The 14,868-nt window shown below is 30.9% G+C and overlaps 2 protein-coding genes across 2 annotated transcripts in view; one reads left to right on the top strand and one right to left on the bottom strand.

Annotated features, from left to right (window-relative positions):
- Window positions 1-9,283: 9,283 nt before the first annotated feature.
- On the top strand, window positions 9,284-11,019 carry LOC119681388. Its single transcript, XM_038094564.1, has 2 exons — window positions 9,284-10,574; window positions 10,642-11,019. The coding sequence occupies exon 1, from the start codon at window positions 9,320-9,322 to the stop codon at window positions 9,974-9,976; it is 657 nt and encodes a 218-aa protein (XP_037950492.1). The 5' UTR covers window positions 9,284-9,319; the 3' UTR covers window positions 9,977-10,574; window positions 10,642-11,019.
- A 3,638-nt stretch (window positions 11,020-14,657) lies between these two features.
- LOC119674011 (protein preli-like) overlaps window positions 14,658-14,868 on the bottom strand; it is a 1,903-nt gene continuing 1,692 nt past the window's right edge. The window contains exon 5 of the mRNA XM_038085132.1: window positions 14,658-14,686. Coding sequence (XP_037941060.1) covers window positions 14,658-14,686 — 29 coding nt within the window. The remainder of the gene's footprint in view (window positions 14,687-14,868) is intronic.

Here is a 14,868-nt window from a genome sequence, read left to right as displayed (position 1 = left end):
ATAGTAAATTAGCGCCGTACTATGAGATGAAAATTTCTGTTGATCTAGATTTTATTAGTTTTCTAATGCATCGAGATTTTGTTTATATAAATTAAATCAAGAATAAAGTTAGTTTTCACAAAAAGTTGTCATAATTTAATAGTAATTTTTTATTTGTTCAATTGGAAATTGATTTTTATAATAACTATCGCATCAATCTGTACTTAAACCCTTACAGATCGTTCTACATGAAAACGTTTTCATAATTGTTATGTTTACACATAATTGTAAATTATAATGCCTGTTGTTCTAAACTATAAGACATCCTGAGGAAAAACATAGATTCTATCTCTAGAACTCAACAGCTTTCAAGAAAGAAAAAAACAGTTTCTCATATATTAAATATCCTAAAAGAAGGTAATGTCTCCCTAAAGCAGTAAATAGAACCTCCCTTTTCTTAATTTAATCTGTACCAACTGAAATCATTAAGAAAGAATTAACATAACCTTATATGTTTGCATGATATATCTAATACGACAAAAGTAATATTATTTTTGTCCGGATAAAGTCTGAGCACGATGATTCAAATGTTAGTATTATCACCAACTCCATACACATTAAAATTGGATTCATTTTTAACAAAAACGTGAACTTTTTATTTCGGTTTAGATTCATGACCTCATTTGTAAATGCAGAATATTCTAGATTAAAAATATTACAAAAATCAAAACAACTGAGTTAAAATCCGTTTGGCTTTCTTTTCTCAAAAATAAAAATTTGACTATAGGTACGGCAAGAAGTGTAGGTCCACCTCGATATATTTTTCTCATATTCTTACAATTCGTTTGGGAGGTCAAAATTTCATCCATTGAAAAATGCACGTATTTTTTATTTACAAAACAAATGCAATCCACATGTCAACATGGGTTTGCACAGGATTGAACACACCAATTCTACATGGATGACGTTGATTATGCAATTGAACATGTAAGTCAGCAAAATAAAACTGAATTGGATACTTTGGAACTACACGTGCAGTCACGTGTGCATTGAAATTAACTCCGTGGGACGAAATAGCCATCATAAATGCAAAGCACAGGCGGTGCAGGACAACGTCACGATTGATTTTTCCATTGATTTTTCATCCATTATGATATTGTTATACAAGTGCAACGCGAATACACCGAAGTTTCTACAAAAACTGATTATTAAATTTGAAGTTAACTAAGGGGTGGATATTTTTGCGACTCTTGACTACAGGATTACAGATAACCATGTTTAATTATTACAATTCAGTTGTGTTGTTTACATTTGCAAAAATTGTTCGAAACCATACACAATCAATATTTTCTATATTTTGAAAAATCATATCACGGCACAACACAACCCTTTCAATTATTCTCCAGTAACAGAGTCAGAAATGCATTGAAAAATGTATAGCATTCAGTATTGCATAGTTTTTAAAGCATAGTTTTTAACGTAGCTCTAGTAGAATTTTAAAAAGCAGTCAGAATTTATAAATATTAAACTGATAACTATGTAGGTTGGTCATGATTTGCGCAACAAATCAACTAAAGATAGCCAAATTGTTACATAAATCAATCCATCCATATCTTTAATATGATATGCTTTCAGATCTGGTACTTGGGTGTTCAACAAATAAATACCTAACCTCTTAGCTGAAATTGAGGGAAAAGTACTATGAGATATTGTGCGCTTAATACATGAGAAACGGGTAACTTTAGAGACACCACATCTACGAACTAAACGAGATCCATCCAGGAGCAGATATATTGACATAAACAAAACTCGCTGAACATAGTTAGATGAGGTACTCAGTATATATGAGCAAAGAAAATCCGATTCGAAAAACATTTTATTGGCAGATTTTATACGCATCCGATTGATAGACCCTGCCTGCACTAAGGTGATAGTAGATAGGGATACAAAAGGTAGGGACAAAGACACAATTTAACGCGAATACCTGCGTAAAGGCTCAACACCACAGTGTTCTTACAAACGCATTGGTATATTGTGTCGATAAATGTCCCGTTGGAACTCCAAGAAATTCTGCCGGTACCAGTTGGAGGGATAGTGCAAACCAGAACTTTAAGTTCAAGCACTGCCCAACTGAATCGATGGAAAAATTTATTGAAAGGCGCTTTCAATAAATTCCTAGCCGTTTTGGTGTACTGAATATTCACTTGATATTACCAAAAACTAATTACCTATTCTTCTGAACTGTCTTTCTTATTCTAATAAAACTTAACACTCGTATGCTAAAGTTTAAGAATATGTATTTATCATCAACTTCGTTGATTTAATTTATACTTAAGTCGGTTTTGATACTTAAGTGGCGATGGTGAAATTGGCTCTAAGAGTCATATATAAATAAACATTGTATATTCTCACCTAACGGTACTTGCTCAATTCTACCGATTCCCATTTGTTTCCGGTATTTTAGAATATGTGAATATTCTCAAATTGAACAGTTATTTTTTAATATTTGGTTTGCCATTTGCTGGTTAAAAATTAAATAAATTTTGTTGAGCAAAATATTTCTGTTTAATTTATTTCGGTTTGGTTTATTTGCATATGTCGGGTAACACATGCAATGTTAAACTGGAAATATTAATTAATAACCTAAAATGCTGTAACCAAATTAAATACCAAAAATAAATTTATTTTCAAGATGTGTGTAAATATTTTACCAAATGTACAAATAAATTTGATATATGCAATTCTATTTTATTTGAACATTTTATAATTTCTAATGCAGAAAATATTGAAATTTTCAACAAAAATATTTACGAGGTAAACTTACCAAGTTCAGCTTCTCCTCGAATTTATCAAAATTGTCGAATAGGAAGAATGATCTGAATTTACTTGGTTCTCGTTTTTACTATTTTCTAAAGAATTCCATAAACATTTTATGTTTAATCTGTTTAGATATTTCAATGAATAATTTATATGCCAAAATCCTCCCACTCCACTTATATGGGTGAATTCAGGCATTCACCATACTTATTGCTTATTGCTCATTGCATAAAGATATTTGTGTTAACCTGAATTTATTGATATGTCAATACCGCAATTGGCAAACATGCCAAGTATGCATCTCCGAAACGAAAACACTCGTAGATATCTGTGAGCGCCTCTGAGGTGCAATAAATTTGCATCTCAAGCAAACATTTGCCGATGTCTGCAACTTAAGATTAATGCTGTGCGAAGACAATTTCACTGGCAAATAAATTAAGCAATAATCAAATTATTTATTGCTAACCAATTCATGGCAAAGAATGGCAAATATTCCGACATGTATGCAAACATTTCTGTTTGTATGGCACAACATGCGCATACCAACTTCATTCCTTCACACATTTTTCACTTTAATTCCCTTTTTCTACTGAGCGGTTTTCAGTTTATAGTTCAGCATTTTAAATTCTTTGGTTTCTTGGTTTTTTGGTTCCTTGGATCCTTGGCAGTGGCGTGCTGTGTACTTGTATGCTTCCTATCATAAAATTCATGGTCACTTAACGCCCATTTTCATATCATATCAGGCAATAAACGATTTAATTATACGTTCAACAATCGATAAACGAAAAATTTACAAACAACACGCATCCCATGAAATTTAATTTCAGCCACGAAACGGATTTCACTTCCTTGCCCATGAAAACCAAGCCGTCGATTTGAGCCCTCAAAAGAATTGGCCGACAGCAGGAAAATCGAAGCAACCGATGCGTTCAATCCAAGCCAAACCAAGCCAAGTCAAGTCAAGCCAAGCCAAAAACAAAGGAAACAACTAAAAATAATTCAATATGTAATTTACTTGTAAGCTGAAAACTGTTGTAAAAATGTCTGTAGGCTATGAAATTGTTATCAACGATAAATTGTTTTAAAAACAAAAATGAAAATAAAAACACAAACAAAACTGAAAACGAAAAAATTACAATAATTTTGCATTGCAGCACAAAGGCCAAGTACACGGAATAGTGGCAGCTGAAAAGTATCTGCACTTGCAGAAACAATTTCCAGTACCGAAGACGGTGCATGAGCCTGGCTGCGTTGTAGTGATGTGTTAAGATAGTTAATTATTTTAATAAAGCTCTAAAAACAACAATAACAACACCAGTAATTACCATGCAACTTCTCGCACAAATAACTCCTTTTAAGCCAGTCACTTCGCCATTATTACTCAATAAATTGAATTCTTAATTTTTAGCACGAAACTGTTTTAAAGCCCCTCTTTACTTTTCTTCAAGATAAATATTTGAATAAAAAGTCCTATTTGTCTTGAACCGCACATATAACTCTCTTTCATGCTTGAATCCATTTAAGAATTCCAATTAAATATTGAGATATGGAATATAAATAAAAATTACTAAGACACAATACAAATGCATATAATTCAAAATAAATAATAAACTATTGACTTTAACTTGTTAAGCCCGCATACGTCTGATCCTTATACTGCGTATTTATCACCCTTTATTTTTTTGTTCTCTACACATTTGTTCTTTATTCGTTCTCTATTTCAATATATATTTGCATAATGCTATTGGATTGCCTGGATTTTACAACTGTTCCGAGATATATTTCTTAAACACTCTACCTGAATAACTCATGCCTTTCCTTTGGCTACCTTTAGCAGCCGGAAACTGTTCTTGACTAAAATTGACTAAATCGTACACTTTAGAAGAGCTTAATAGTATAAATATATTCCTACTAAACCTTTCTTAATAACTACAGACTCGCCTTGCAATAATTACAAGTGTTGTCATATTTCCTCAGATAAAACTGGCTTCCAAATTTTTAAATATTGTTACTTACTATGTAATACAATTTCCGTTATTAATAAAAAACTATTTCATTAATAGTTACGCCGATTAATTACATATTGTATAGCGTCTTCTTCGAATAACTACTGTCGCAGATGTAAGTACAAGTGGTAAAAATAGATACATTCTTCATGTAGAAACTCGAATCAAATCACAATTACAGCAGACGCGAATTATTGATCTGAGCTACCTGGATCGATGATAGGGCTGCTATCTAAATGCAAAATTATTCATCTAAATGCCAATGACACATGTAGTTGGTAATGACATTTCATTCAGACATCAGATACAACAGAGTCCTGCTGAGTACTCGGTTGCAAGAGCCTCTAATGTTGAAACAAGAGCCTTCATGGGAAGACAGAGGTTGACATTAACTCATGAGAGGCTTTGAGAGACACATCGTAAGCCTTGACCCCCAGGAAAAATATATAGGATTAAAAAGAGTGGGAAAATAAGAAAAACTTATGTATCTATTTTATTACAGCACAGCATTTGCTAAAAGATATATAAATTTCATAAAAAGTAATTTACATTTGCTTATTCAAAAGCACAATTCAATGGGTAGTTTGCAGCTTCCTAATCCGCGAATTTTTAACTATAATAGTGCAAAATACTATATACGGTCTTCTGAATTATTCAATCGAGAGATAGAGCAGTCACTAGCCGTACGGGGCGGTATGCAGATCTTAGATCAGTTATCGAATAAACAGCAATGTTTGTGAGGAATACATAATTTAGTCAAATAGAAGGACTCTGGATTGTAGATATTCTGTAGAAACCCCAAGCTAACAAAGAATAAAAGTGCCCAGTTGCACTAACTCGGAAAAACCTCAACAGAAGAAGTAGGTTAAACCAAAATAAATATCTAGATTTATTGCTTTTTGCTAATTGCTTCCATAGCACAAATAGTTATAGGTAATAAGGCCTCATAGCAAACACTGTGTCCTTAATCAAGATTAAATCAGTGATATAAACCTGTCCGATTTTGAAATTATTCACTTGATTTAATTCTCTTTAAATGAAAAGAACGGCGGATTGAAATGACAGTAAAAAAACAATAATTAAATATTTCCATAAAAAAGTGAAAGATTAGTAGAAATTATACTTACTTTTAACCTTACATGAATTTAGATAAATTTCTAGGCTGATGTTGATTTAAATTTATTTTGGTAATTAACCACAGTCCTGACATTGCGTTCTGGCTTTTAAGCATATTTTTACACTGAAGTCCTTATCTACACTGAAGTCCTTATTTACACTGAAGTCCTTATTAAGGTTAACTTTTCATTTGTGATGTAATTTTGGCTTAATTCATTAGCATTGAAGCATTTCTTGATGTTGGTGCGTTTATTGTTGCGGTTGATGTATTTTTTATCTTTTGATAGCCGAAAATACAGAGTACAACTTTTATTTATTATTTTCTGCTGTGGTCTTAAAAAGCTTAAGGGGCTTTACATAATTTATTTAAATTACTGTTGACATTTCATTCTTATTTCGCAGCTTTCGTGTGGCAAGCGAATTTTAATGAATTTACAAGCTTTGAGATACATTCTTTTATTTCTTATGTCTTCTGCGAGTAACTGTTGCATTTTACCCTGCCGGATTCGTTTTAGAAGATCCCAGCACGTATGCATGAATTCTTTGTTACATTTTATTTATGTAAAGCAATTTACTTATTTCGCTGCTACTCATACATTTGGCTTCAAATGTTTTTGAAACAATTTAAATATTTATGCAAACATATCCTGCGTTCCTACTTAACATGTCAATGAAGTGACAATAAGACAGCAACTAGAAAGAACTGATAAGGCTTTTAGAGGCCCGCTGAACTCTTCTTAGACACAATAAGACGACATAAACTTCTTGCACGCAGTCAAGTGCATTTAAACAACAGCACGGAAAGGAACGTTCTATGACAGCAGCAAAAACACAAACAATGACAGCTTGACTATTTATTATGCACATGCCAGAAAGTACATATACATCATGACACTTACATGGCAGCGTACCAACATACAACGTACATACTCCTAGCAAACACACTTAACACTTTCCGGTTTCATAACTTACAAGTGCACCGGGACATGAAATTCCGAAAGTAGTATGAGCGGAAACATCCACGACAAATAACATAATAGGGACTTTTCGAATTTTGGAGCTTGTCTTCATTTTTTTACATGTATTCGTACATATGGCTATAATCTTAACAAAAGAAATTTATTCTTTTAACATATTACGAGTACTACAACACCATTTCAATATTATCAAAAAGAGTTTACTTAATAGCCCTATTCTCTTTTAACACAAAAATATAAAAATAAACGTAGCGTGAAGGACTTTACCAGATATTGAGTTTGGGCGATTGTGGTGTAGAGTAGGTCTGTCCAAAGCACGGCCAATGGACCATATGCGACCCGTGGCTAATGTTTGTACGGCCCTCGACATATTTATAATCTACCACAATTAAGTAAATTTTCTTTTGGTGTGCTTTAGTAAAACTACATTATTTTATTTTTATGTCATACCAAATAAATTAATAAAACTAAGTTTAACATTATAACCCTATTTTTATTTTTCTCCAACACAACTGTGAACGTATGTATGATTCTGTGTCCCTCCAATCTCTATAGTGACTTGTATTGGCGCGCTATCCCATCTGGTCCGGAGAGTTCTGGTGTAGAGTATCAATATTTAGAAAAGTTTTAACTTTGGTTCGGCGGTTGAAACTACAAATCAGTTGTGCTCACTTTTAATATAAGCTATAGCACAATTGAACATATGAATGACGTTATGAAGTGCAATCTGGGAAAAAGTTAAATGGAATTAACTATTCTACTGCTACGTCAGACACCACAAAATGAGATCTCAAAGAAATGTAATAAGATGAGTATAGAAAATATTAGTATTATAACATACAATATGCTTATATTGTATTTATATTGTATATTATAAATCAAATAATAATTAATGAAAAACCTATAAAATAAAATTATCCTATAAACTAAATATCGGTTATATATTAACTATTCTCAATCACATCTTTTTCTACTGCATCGTAGGTCACGTCTTTGGAAGGTTTTAGTTGCAAACTACTGTAATCACAGTTTCTCTTCTTCTAGGATGTATAAAAATAATTCTCTAAATATTTATCGAATTAGATACTTTAAATTTCGACAAATAGTGTTCGTTTCCGATTAATGACGGAAACGAAATTTTCCAACGCCCACTCTTTCCGTATTATTTTGACTAAAAATTAACTAAACTCAAGCACTTTAATATCTTCATCCACAATAAAAGCACATCATCATATGGCCTTTGGCTATACCAACTAATAATAATTTAATTGTTTAGATTGAAGATTAAAATATCCACAACGTTGAAACGACCATTCAGGATCAAGAGTAAGGAGGACAACATGCCAATGTAAACACAAGAAATTTTAAAATCGATTGTTTCGTATCTGGAGTGATGAAATATTTTTGTAAATTGAAAGACGAAACTGGCCAAGGGCATGGAATTTTATTTAATGTTTGCTCTGTTTGAGATTTTACTATTAATTTCAATAAAATTTTGTCCTTAAATCATTAAGGTTTTAATATTTTATAGTATTACGTAAATATTATTTTTAATTAATTTGCTTTATATCAGGATTAAGTTGGTATAACTTTAACTATAAAAATTTTTTTCCAATAATGAAACTCATAATTTGATACTTCCAAATTTAATATTTTTATTTCATTTAAGAGTTTTAATAAAATCTTTTTTTAACAATTAACTAGTGGCAATGAAATATAATATGCTTTCAAGTAAAAAGATTAATAATCTTATCGATGTAGCCTTATATGCTTCAATGCTATGAACATTAGAAAAAAAAATGACTATTTCTTGCGGAAAAATCCGGGTCAATGGACTTATATTGACTTCTTCGTATCAAAAGTTCAGCAATATCTATGCATGCATAACAAGTTAGTATCTTCTAAACCATCGACTCAAATCTAAACACTAATCTCCATCTCTACTGACAAAAATTCAGATATCCGTACAATATTATATTAATATCTAACTACATTTCACAGTAAATTATTATACATTGTGATATTCATTGAAATTGGATGATTATTAATATTATATTTATGATATACTTTAAGGACCTTCTTGATTTCTTGATTCTTCTTCTTGAGTTAGTGCTATTACGCACTTTTACTCTATAATGGCTGGGGGGCTTATCTCTACCCCACATTTATTTGTCTTTTAGTTGATGACGGACCTTAAATCAGCATATCTTCCTGAGAGTCCAGAAGTGGACTTGAGGATTGTTAAGGACCTGTATTACCTAATCAATTACCTGTCATAATTACGCTATTCATAATACAAAAAAAAATTGTTTTCGATCATAGCAAACTATATTAGTACAAAAATGAAATGCTATAATGCACACTTCTATAAAAAAAAAAATAACAAAAATATACTTATAATACATTCAGGTCAATATCAAAATTATGGAATCAGCGCAATCTCTTGCGCTCTTCCTAGACAAAAATTTCAGATTTTATCAGAGCATAATACTATGTGAAAGCATTTTAAATTTATTAGTGTTAGCATTTTTCGAATATAATTTTGTAAAATATGACCGTGATCTGATTTATTGGTGGGAAGCATTCATTCAAAGTCTAATAGATGGGAACTACCATATATTTGCAGTAATTATAACGTTTTTCATTATTCAAATAGTTTTGGTGTCTTACGCCTATCGTTTGTCAAAACGCGATTTATCCAAATCTGTACTTGCCAGTGAAGCTCAGCCTATTGACAGACAAAACTATGCAACTTACATATATATAAAACTAATTGCTGACATACAGGATATCGAGGAGAAGTATTTCTCTCTATCACATGATGACTGCAAGAACCGACTGCAAGATGAAACTTTTTATGAAATGGAAACTTTGCAAACAGCTCATAAAGAAATTCAAAATGCAATCGAAGAGTTCCGACAAAATGCTAGAAAAGTTTTTATGCTCACAGAATTGGAACAGAATTTTCCATTAGATGTCGTGTTTGGCACAGATCCAACCAACAAACGTTTAGAGCCATTCTACACCAAAGGAGTTCAAGCTGATATTGCATTTCTTCGAACCTTGTTAGAACCTGAATAATTTTCAAATATCTATTTAACGCAACGAATGAACAGCTTTGGATAAGATAAAGATAAAACAGAACACCAATACAATTTCTTATACACCGCAACTTCATGACAGATTTTTGTATAATCACCTATTCTAAAAAACTTTATATGTCAATATAGCTTGACTGTTGAAATATCGGAGTTTTAAGTTGCAAAATACAGGATGAAAAATCCGAAAGCATATCATAGGATCCAAGTTAGGAAACTGTTATCGTACCAAAAATCTAAAAAAAGTTCTTTTCTTCACCAATCATGTTGATAAAATTATATCTTTTTGTTATCTCATGATCCATAATTAAAGAGAATATTTTACTTGACTTGGTACAAACTATTTATGACTAAACTAAATGGTGGACGCAGTTTGTATTAGAACTCTTCCAGTTCATCAGAGTGAAAGTAGTGGAGACTAATTCAACCCTCATGACACCTATTCGCAAAATAATCAAGTCATCCTGACCTAAATTAGTGGATATTTTATTAACATTATTTACTAATAAAAGGAAAATGATCATGTGAAACTATACCATAAAGTTCAAAGCTTATGACAGTAGTTTATTATTAACTCAAGAGTATGTTAAAATCCAAACTTCTTCAATTCACTAATACATATAACTTAACTCAAAAACTATATTTCAGAAAGAAATTAGAAATAAACAGGATAACAGTTCCCAACGGATTCCATATAACTGGTCACAAGAACAACTGGGAAAACAAAATGGCAATTACAACGATTACTGATATTTGCTTATCAATAACACAAGAACATGATCACTTCTAAACCAAAAGCATTTAACTTAATCATTCAGATAATATGTAGACAAAAGGTATTATGGAGTTAGTTAATTAGTAACCTCCCAAGTTATATGAATCTTTAAAATAGACCTTTGCACCTTTGCAGATTTTGCAAACATATTCAAACTCTTTAAAAAACAAATGCAACTAAGATCGCAATATTATAGATCTTCAAAATATGAGTCCATAAATCATATCACAATAATGTTTTCAAAATTTATTAAGTCCAAAAATTTTAAAAAAATATTCTTTGAAAATAAACTTTTTAATTTTAACAATTTCTTAAAGTTTGTTTGGATTCCTTAAATTTTACACCACACTTATTCCGGAATGAATCGGTAGTCTTTATCCTAACTCTACTGTCTACTGTAAAAAAAATGTACTAGAAAATTTGATTGTTCATTCTTCCCACTTCTCTCTTCACTCCAATACTCACAGTTTTTCACAATTTTTCCAATTCACCATTCTATTTTAAGCTCATGTGTATTCATAATAAGGATGTAACCCCATTTGACACTTTTACAACTTTTTGACTTTTAATAAGTACCTCATTGTATAAGTTTGGAAAACTTTATAAGAACTTTCAAAAGAGAAAATGTCTTCTTCCTCCTTGCCACGAGAAGGCATGCAATGCAGTGTCTTTCTTCCAAGAAGACACTCGTTACGCTGTCAATAGTTTCCTTTAAGCAAAAGAAAAGTAGATTTTTAGTGTCATGTTAACGCAAATGTGGGCAGGATTATTTGGCACAATTTTCACTTTCAATGCTGTGAATAGATAAGAATTTTATTTTACTGCATTTTTAGTTAAGGAAAATATGTTGTTGCATATTTTGCTGAAAAAGTTTTTGCTCAGCAATCTTAAGAGTCCTTAACCACAGCGAAATTGTCAAAATTTTATATTCCAACATGAAATATTTTTTAATAATAAATATTTATGGGAAATGTTAAATAAATGAAATTTTTAAATATTTTGTATATTAAAATATTTTGAAATTTCTACAAAAATTAATAGTTTTGTTATTTTATATAAAAAGCGATATAAAAAAATGCAGACTGTGAACAACTTCAAAAGATACTAGCTAGGTACTAAGTCTATTTTTTCTCCTCTCGCCCCTGATTACTGAAATGAAGGTTTCACAATGCTGTGGAAATCTTCTCCAAACATTTCTAAGAGGTGGTTTAGTGGGTTCAAGTTTCACACGGTGGCTTTCCGATGCTTCCACCTACTGTTAAAAACAAAAAAAAAAACAACTTTAAAAGGACGACTTTATTTTCAAATAAATTCGATTTTTGTTTAAACTTATTTAAGAACTAAGAAAAAAATAGTTTTTGTTTTAATTATACAAAATCCTTTTACGTCAACTGTTTCATTTTAATTTCCTTTTGAATTTAAAATCATTTTCCTACACATGCACAAATATATAAATTCACTCTTAACAAATTTTAAGTTTGCAACTGCAAAGTATCTTAATTATAGCACGAACTTGCGTAGTTGATTTAATTATTCAAAGTTTTACTCTTATCATTGACATTGCCTAATGAAGTCGATAAAGTTCCTGAAATGCACCTGAAAATGTGTTGAAGAAGAACGTGCGTGAGTTGACACTTTAGTGTATTACATTTTATTGACACGGGAAAGATGCAGATAGACTTTGTGAAATTGCATCAAAGTGCAACTAACGGCAAGAAGTTGCAAGTGTTTGTAATGAGTTTCATTTACATTGCAGGATATTGCAGTTTCCATTCTCTCAAGAGTCACTGAAAAAGATACTCGTATAAGTACATAGTAGCAGTGTGAATGCATCAAAATATTTTATTGAAACTTTACAGTTTGAATGAGGAATACGTAAAAATTAGTCAAAATTTTAATAATTTCAAATATTTTATTGACTTGATCATCACTTAATTCTATTGAATTAAGTCTTTTTCCCTTTACTTTCTAACAACCTTTATTAAGCGTAACATATATGTAGAATCATTGTGCTAAGATTGCATCGCTCACACAGCTCTAATGTCTGATAGATATTACAAAAATTATAAAATTCGTGGTAATTTTGTAGAAATAGGATGTTTCTAAGATGATGTAGATAGGATGGACAACGGAATAGAAAGTTTGAAAAAGATACAGCGCTGTTCCAAACAGGACGTAAGATCAACTTGGTTGCTTGATTGCAGTGGTGGATAAGTATCATTCAAACTCCCATAATGAGCGTCTTAGTATCAAATACATCGCTAGAAACCTAAAAAAGTAGAAACTAGTTCAATTATTCTGACTTTAATTACTTGTGATATATGAACCATAAGTATTAGTTTTAAGGAAAAGTGTTAATGAAAGACAAAATATTTTTGATATGTATCTAATCTTTTTTCATTAATATAAATTTTTTTTATTTTTAACACACTGTTTATTGAAAATAACATTAAAAAATTATTATAAAATATTAATATAAAATAGATGGTTTAATTTATGTTGAATTCGCAGACTATTTACATTTTATGTTTTGTATCTAGCTATAAATAGCAACTACCTTTTTAAGACCTTTTGAATGAAATGTCCTAAAACCACGGTAATATATCAATCTTATCATTTCTATCTGTTATTTTATTTGCTAAATTTATTCAAATTACCTCAAACCCTTTTAGCATTTATGAAAAAATTCTATTGGGTTATACACAGAATAGTCATTTTTCATGTTTTATGAGACACACGGACAAATTTAGCAAAATATTTGCACAAAAATATGATAAACAGCATTTGAACTGTGTACCTTTTTCATTTTACTTCAAAAAAAATATATAAAATATTTTTAACCATAAAATATCACAAAAAAACAAATATAATAAAATTAAATATCGTAAAAAATATTATTTAAAACCAAAGACCTGGGGCAACTTCATTTGATAAATATATTTTTTTTTTAAAAAAGCTAATTGACTTCACAATCTAAGCTGACTCTTATACATCGCTTCCCACCTGTTTACTCACGCTACATAGATATATATACATATTGCTTATTCAATTCAAAACAATATTTCTTATTTATAATTCAAGTTTCTTAATTTCAAATTCAAGTTCCATCCACTTGCGTGTTTCTTAACACACATTATCAATCACTCGACGCACTGAAAGTGTTGCAAGCTCACTTAGCTTTCCACTCAAGCAGCTGACTCAATTTCTGCCAAGACGCAGCCGTACATACTTATAGCTACACAGATGCAGATACAAAGTTGTGCACTACAAGTATCTCGTCTTGGTCAATTTGCGTTTAATATCTTTCATGCTTCTGCATGCTACGGACATTTTCGTACGGCTCTGCAGTTCATTTATGATTCCAAGATAGGCTAAGAAAATCACTTTCGGGTTACTTTCATAACCTGCTAAGTGTGTTAACGTGTTTCACTTGTTAACTTTGAGAGGTGCTTTAGGGTTCATGATATTCCGATAATCTCAATTTGAACTTGAAACAAACTTAAGATACATATACTCACATTGAGGTATTTTATTTCAATTAAAACTAGTGTATAAAGCATTGTATTTCTATTTCAAAGTAAAGGACCCATTTATATCGCAAATAAACTTAAATATGTTATTCAGCTATTAATTAAGTAACATAATATGTATTCTTATTAGACGATTTAGACGTTTTAAAATAAATAACAAATTAACATAAAATAATTTACCGGCTGAGCTATTCAAAACTGGTGACTAGGAGCTATTTAAATGCATGCTACAGATTATTCCAAAATATTGTTGGATACATACTTGGAATTTGGGTATACTGATTGAGGAATCAGTCTTTTGAACATCGCATACAAGGTTTTATAAAACATACTAGTATGTGAAGGATTAAAGTCAATCATCAAACACCTGATTGGTTATCAGAAAGACCTTATCATAAACCAGGTATTTACAGTATGTCAAATTTTTAAGCATATCTGACACACTATTAATAAGTCGGTTTTAAAGTACTTATGGCACTACGACTAGAAGCACTCTTTATGGCACTTTGTCTCAATTTAATATTCCAGCAAAACTTATAGCGAAAGAAAAATTGACGTTGAGCGCTACTA

This window comes from Teleopsis dalmanni, chromosome 2 (assembly GCF_002237135.1).
Source record: "Teleopsis dalmanni isolate 2A chromosome 2, ASM223713v2, whole genome shotgun sequence".
Lineage (NCBI taxonomy): Eukaryota > Metazoa > Arthropoda > Insecta > Diptera > Diopsidae > Teleopsis > Teleopsis dalmanni.
This window is presented reverse-complemented; position numbering and strand designations above follow the sequence as displayed.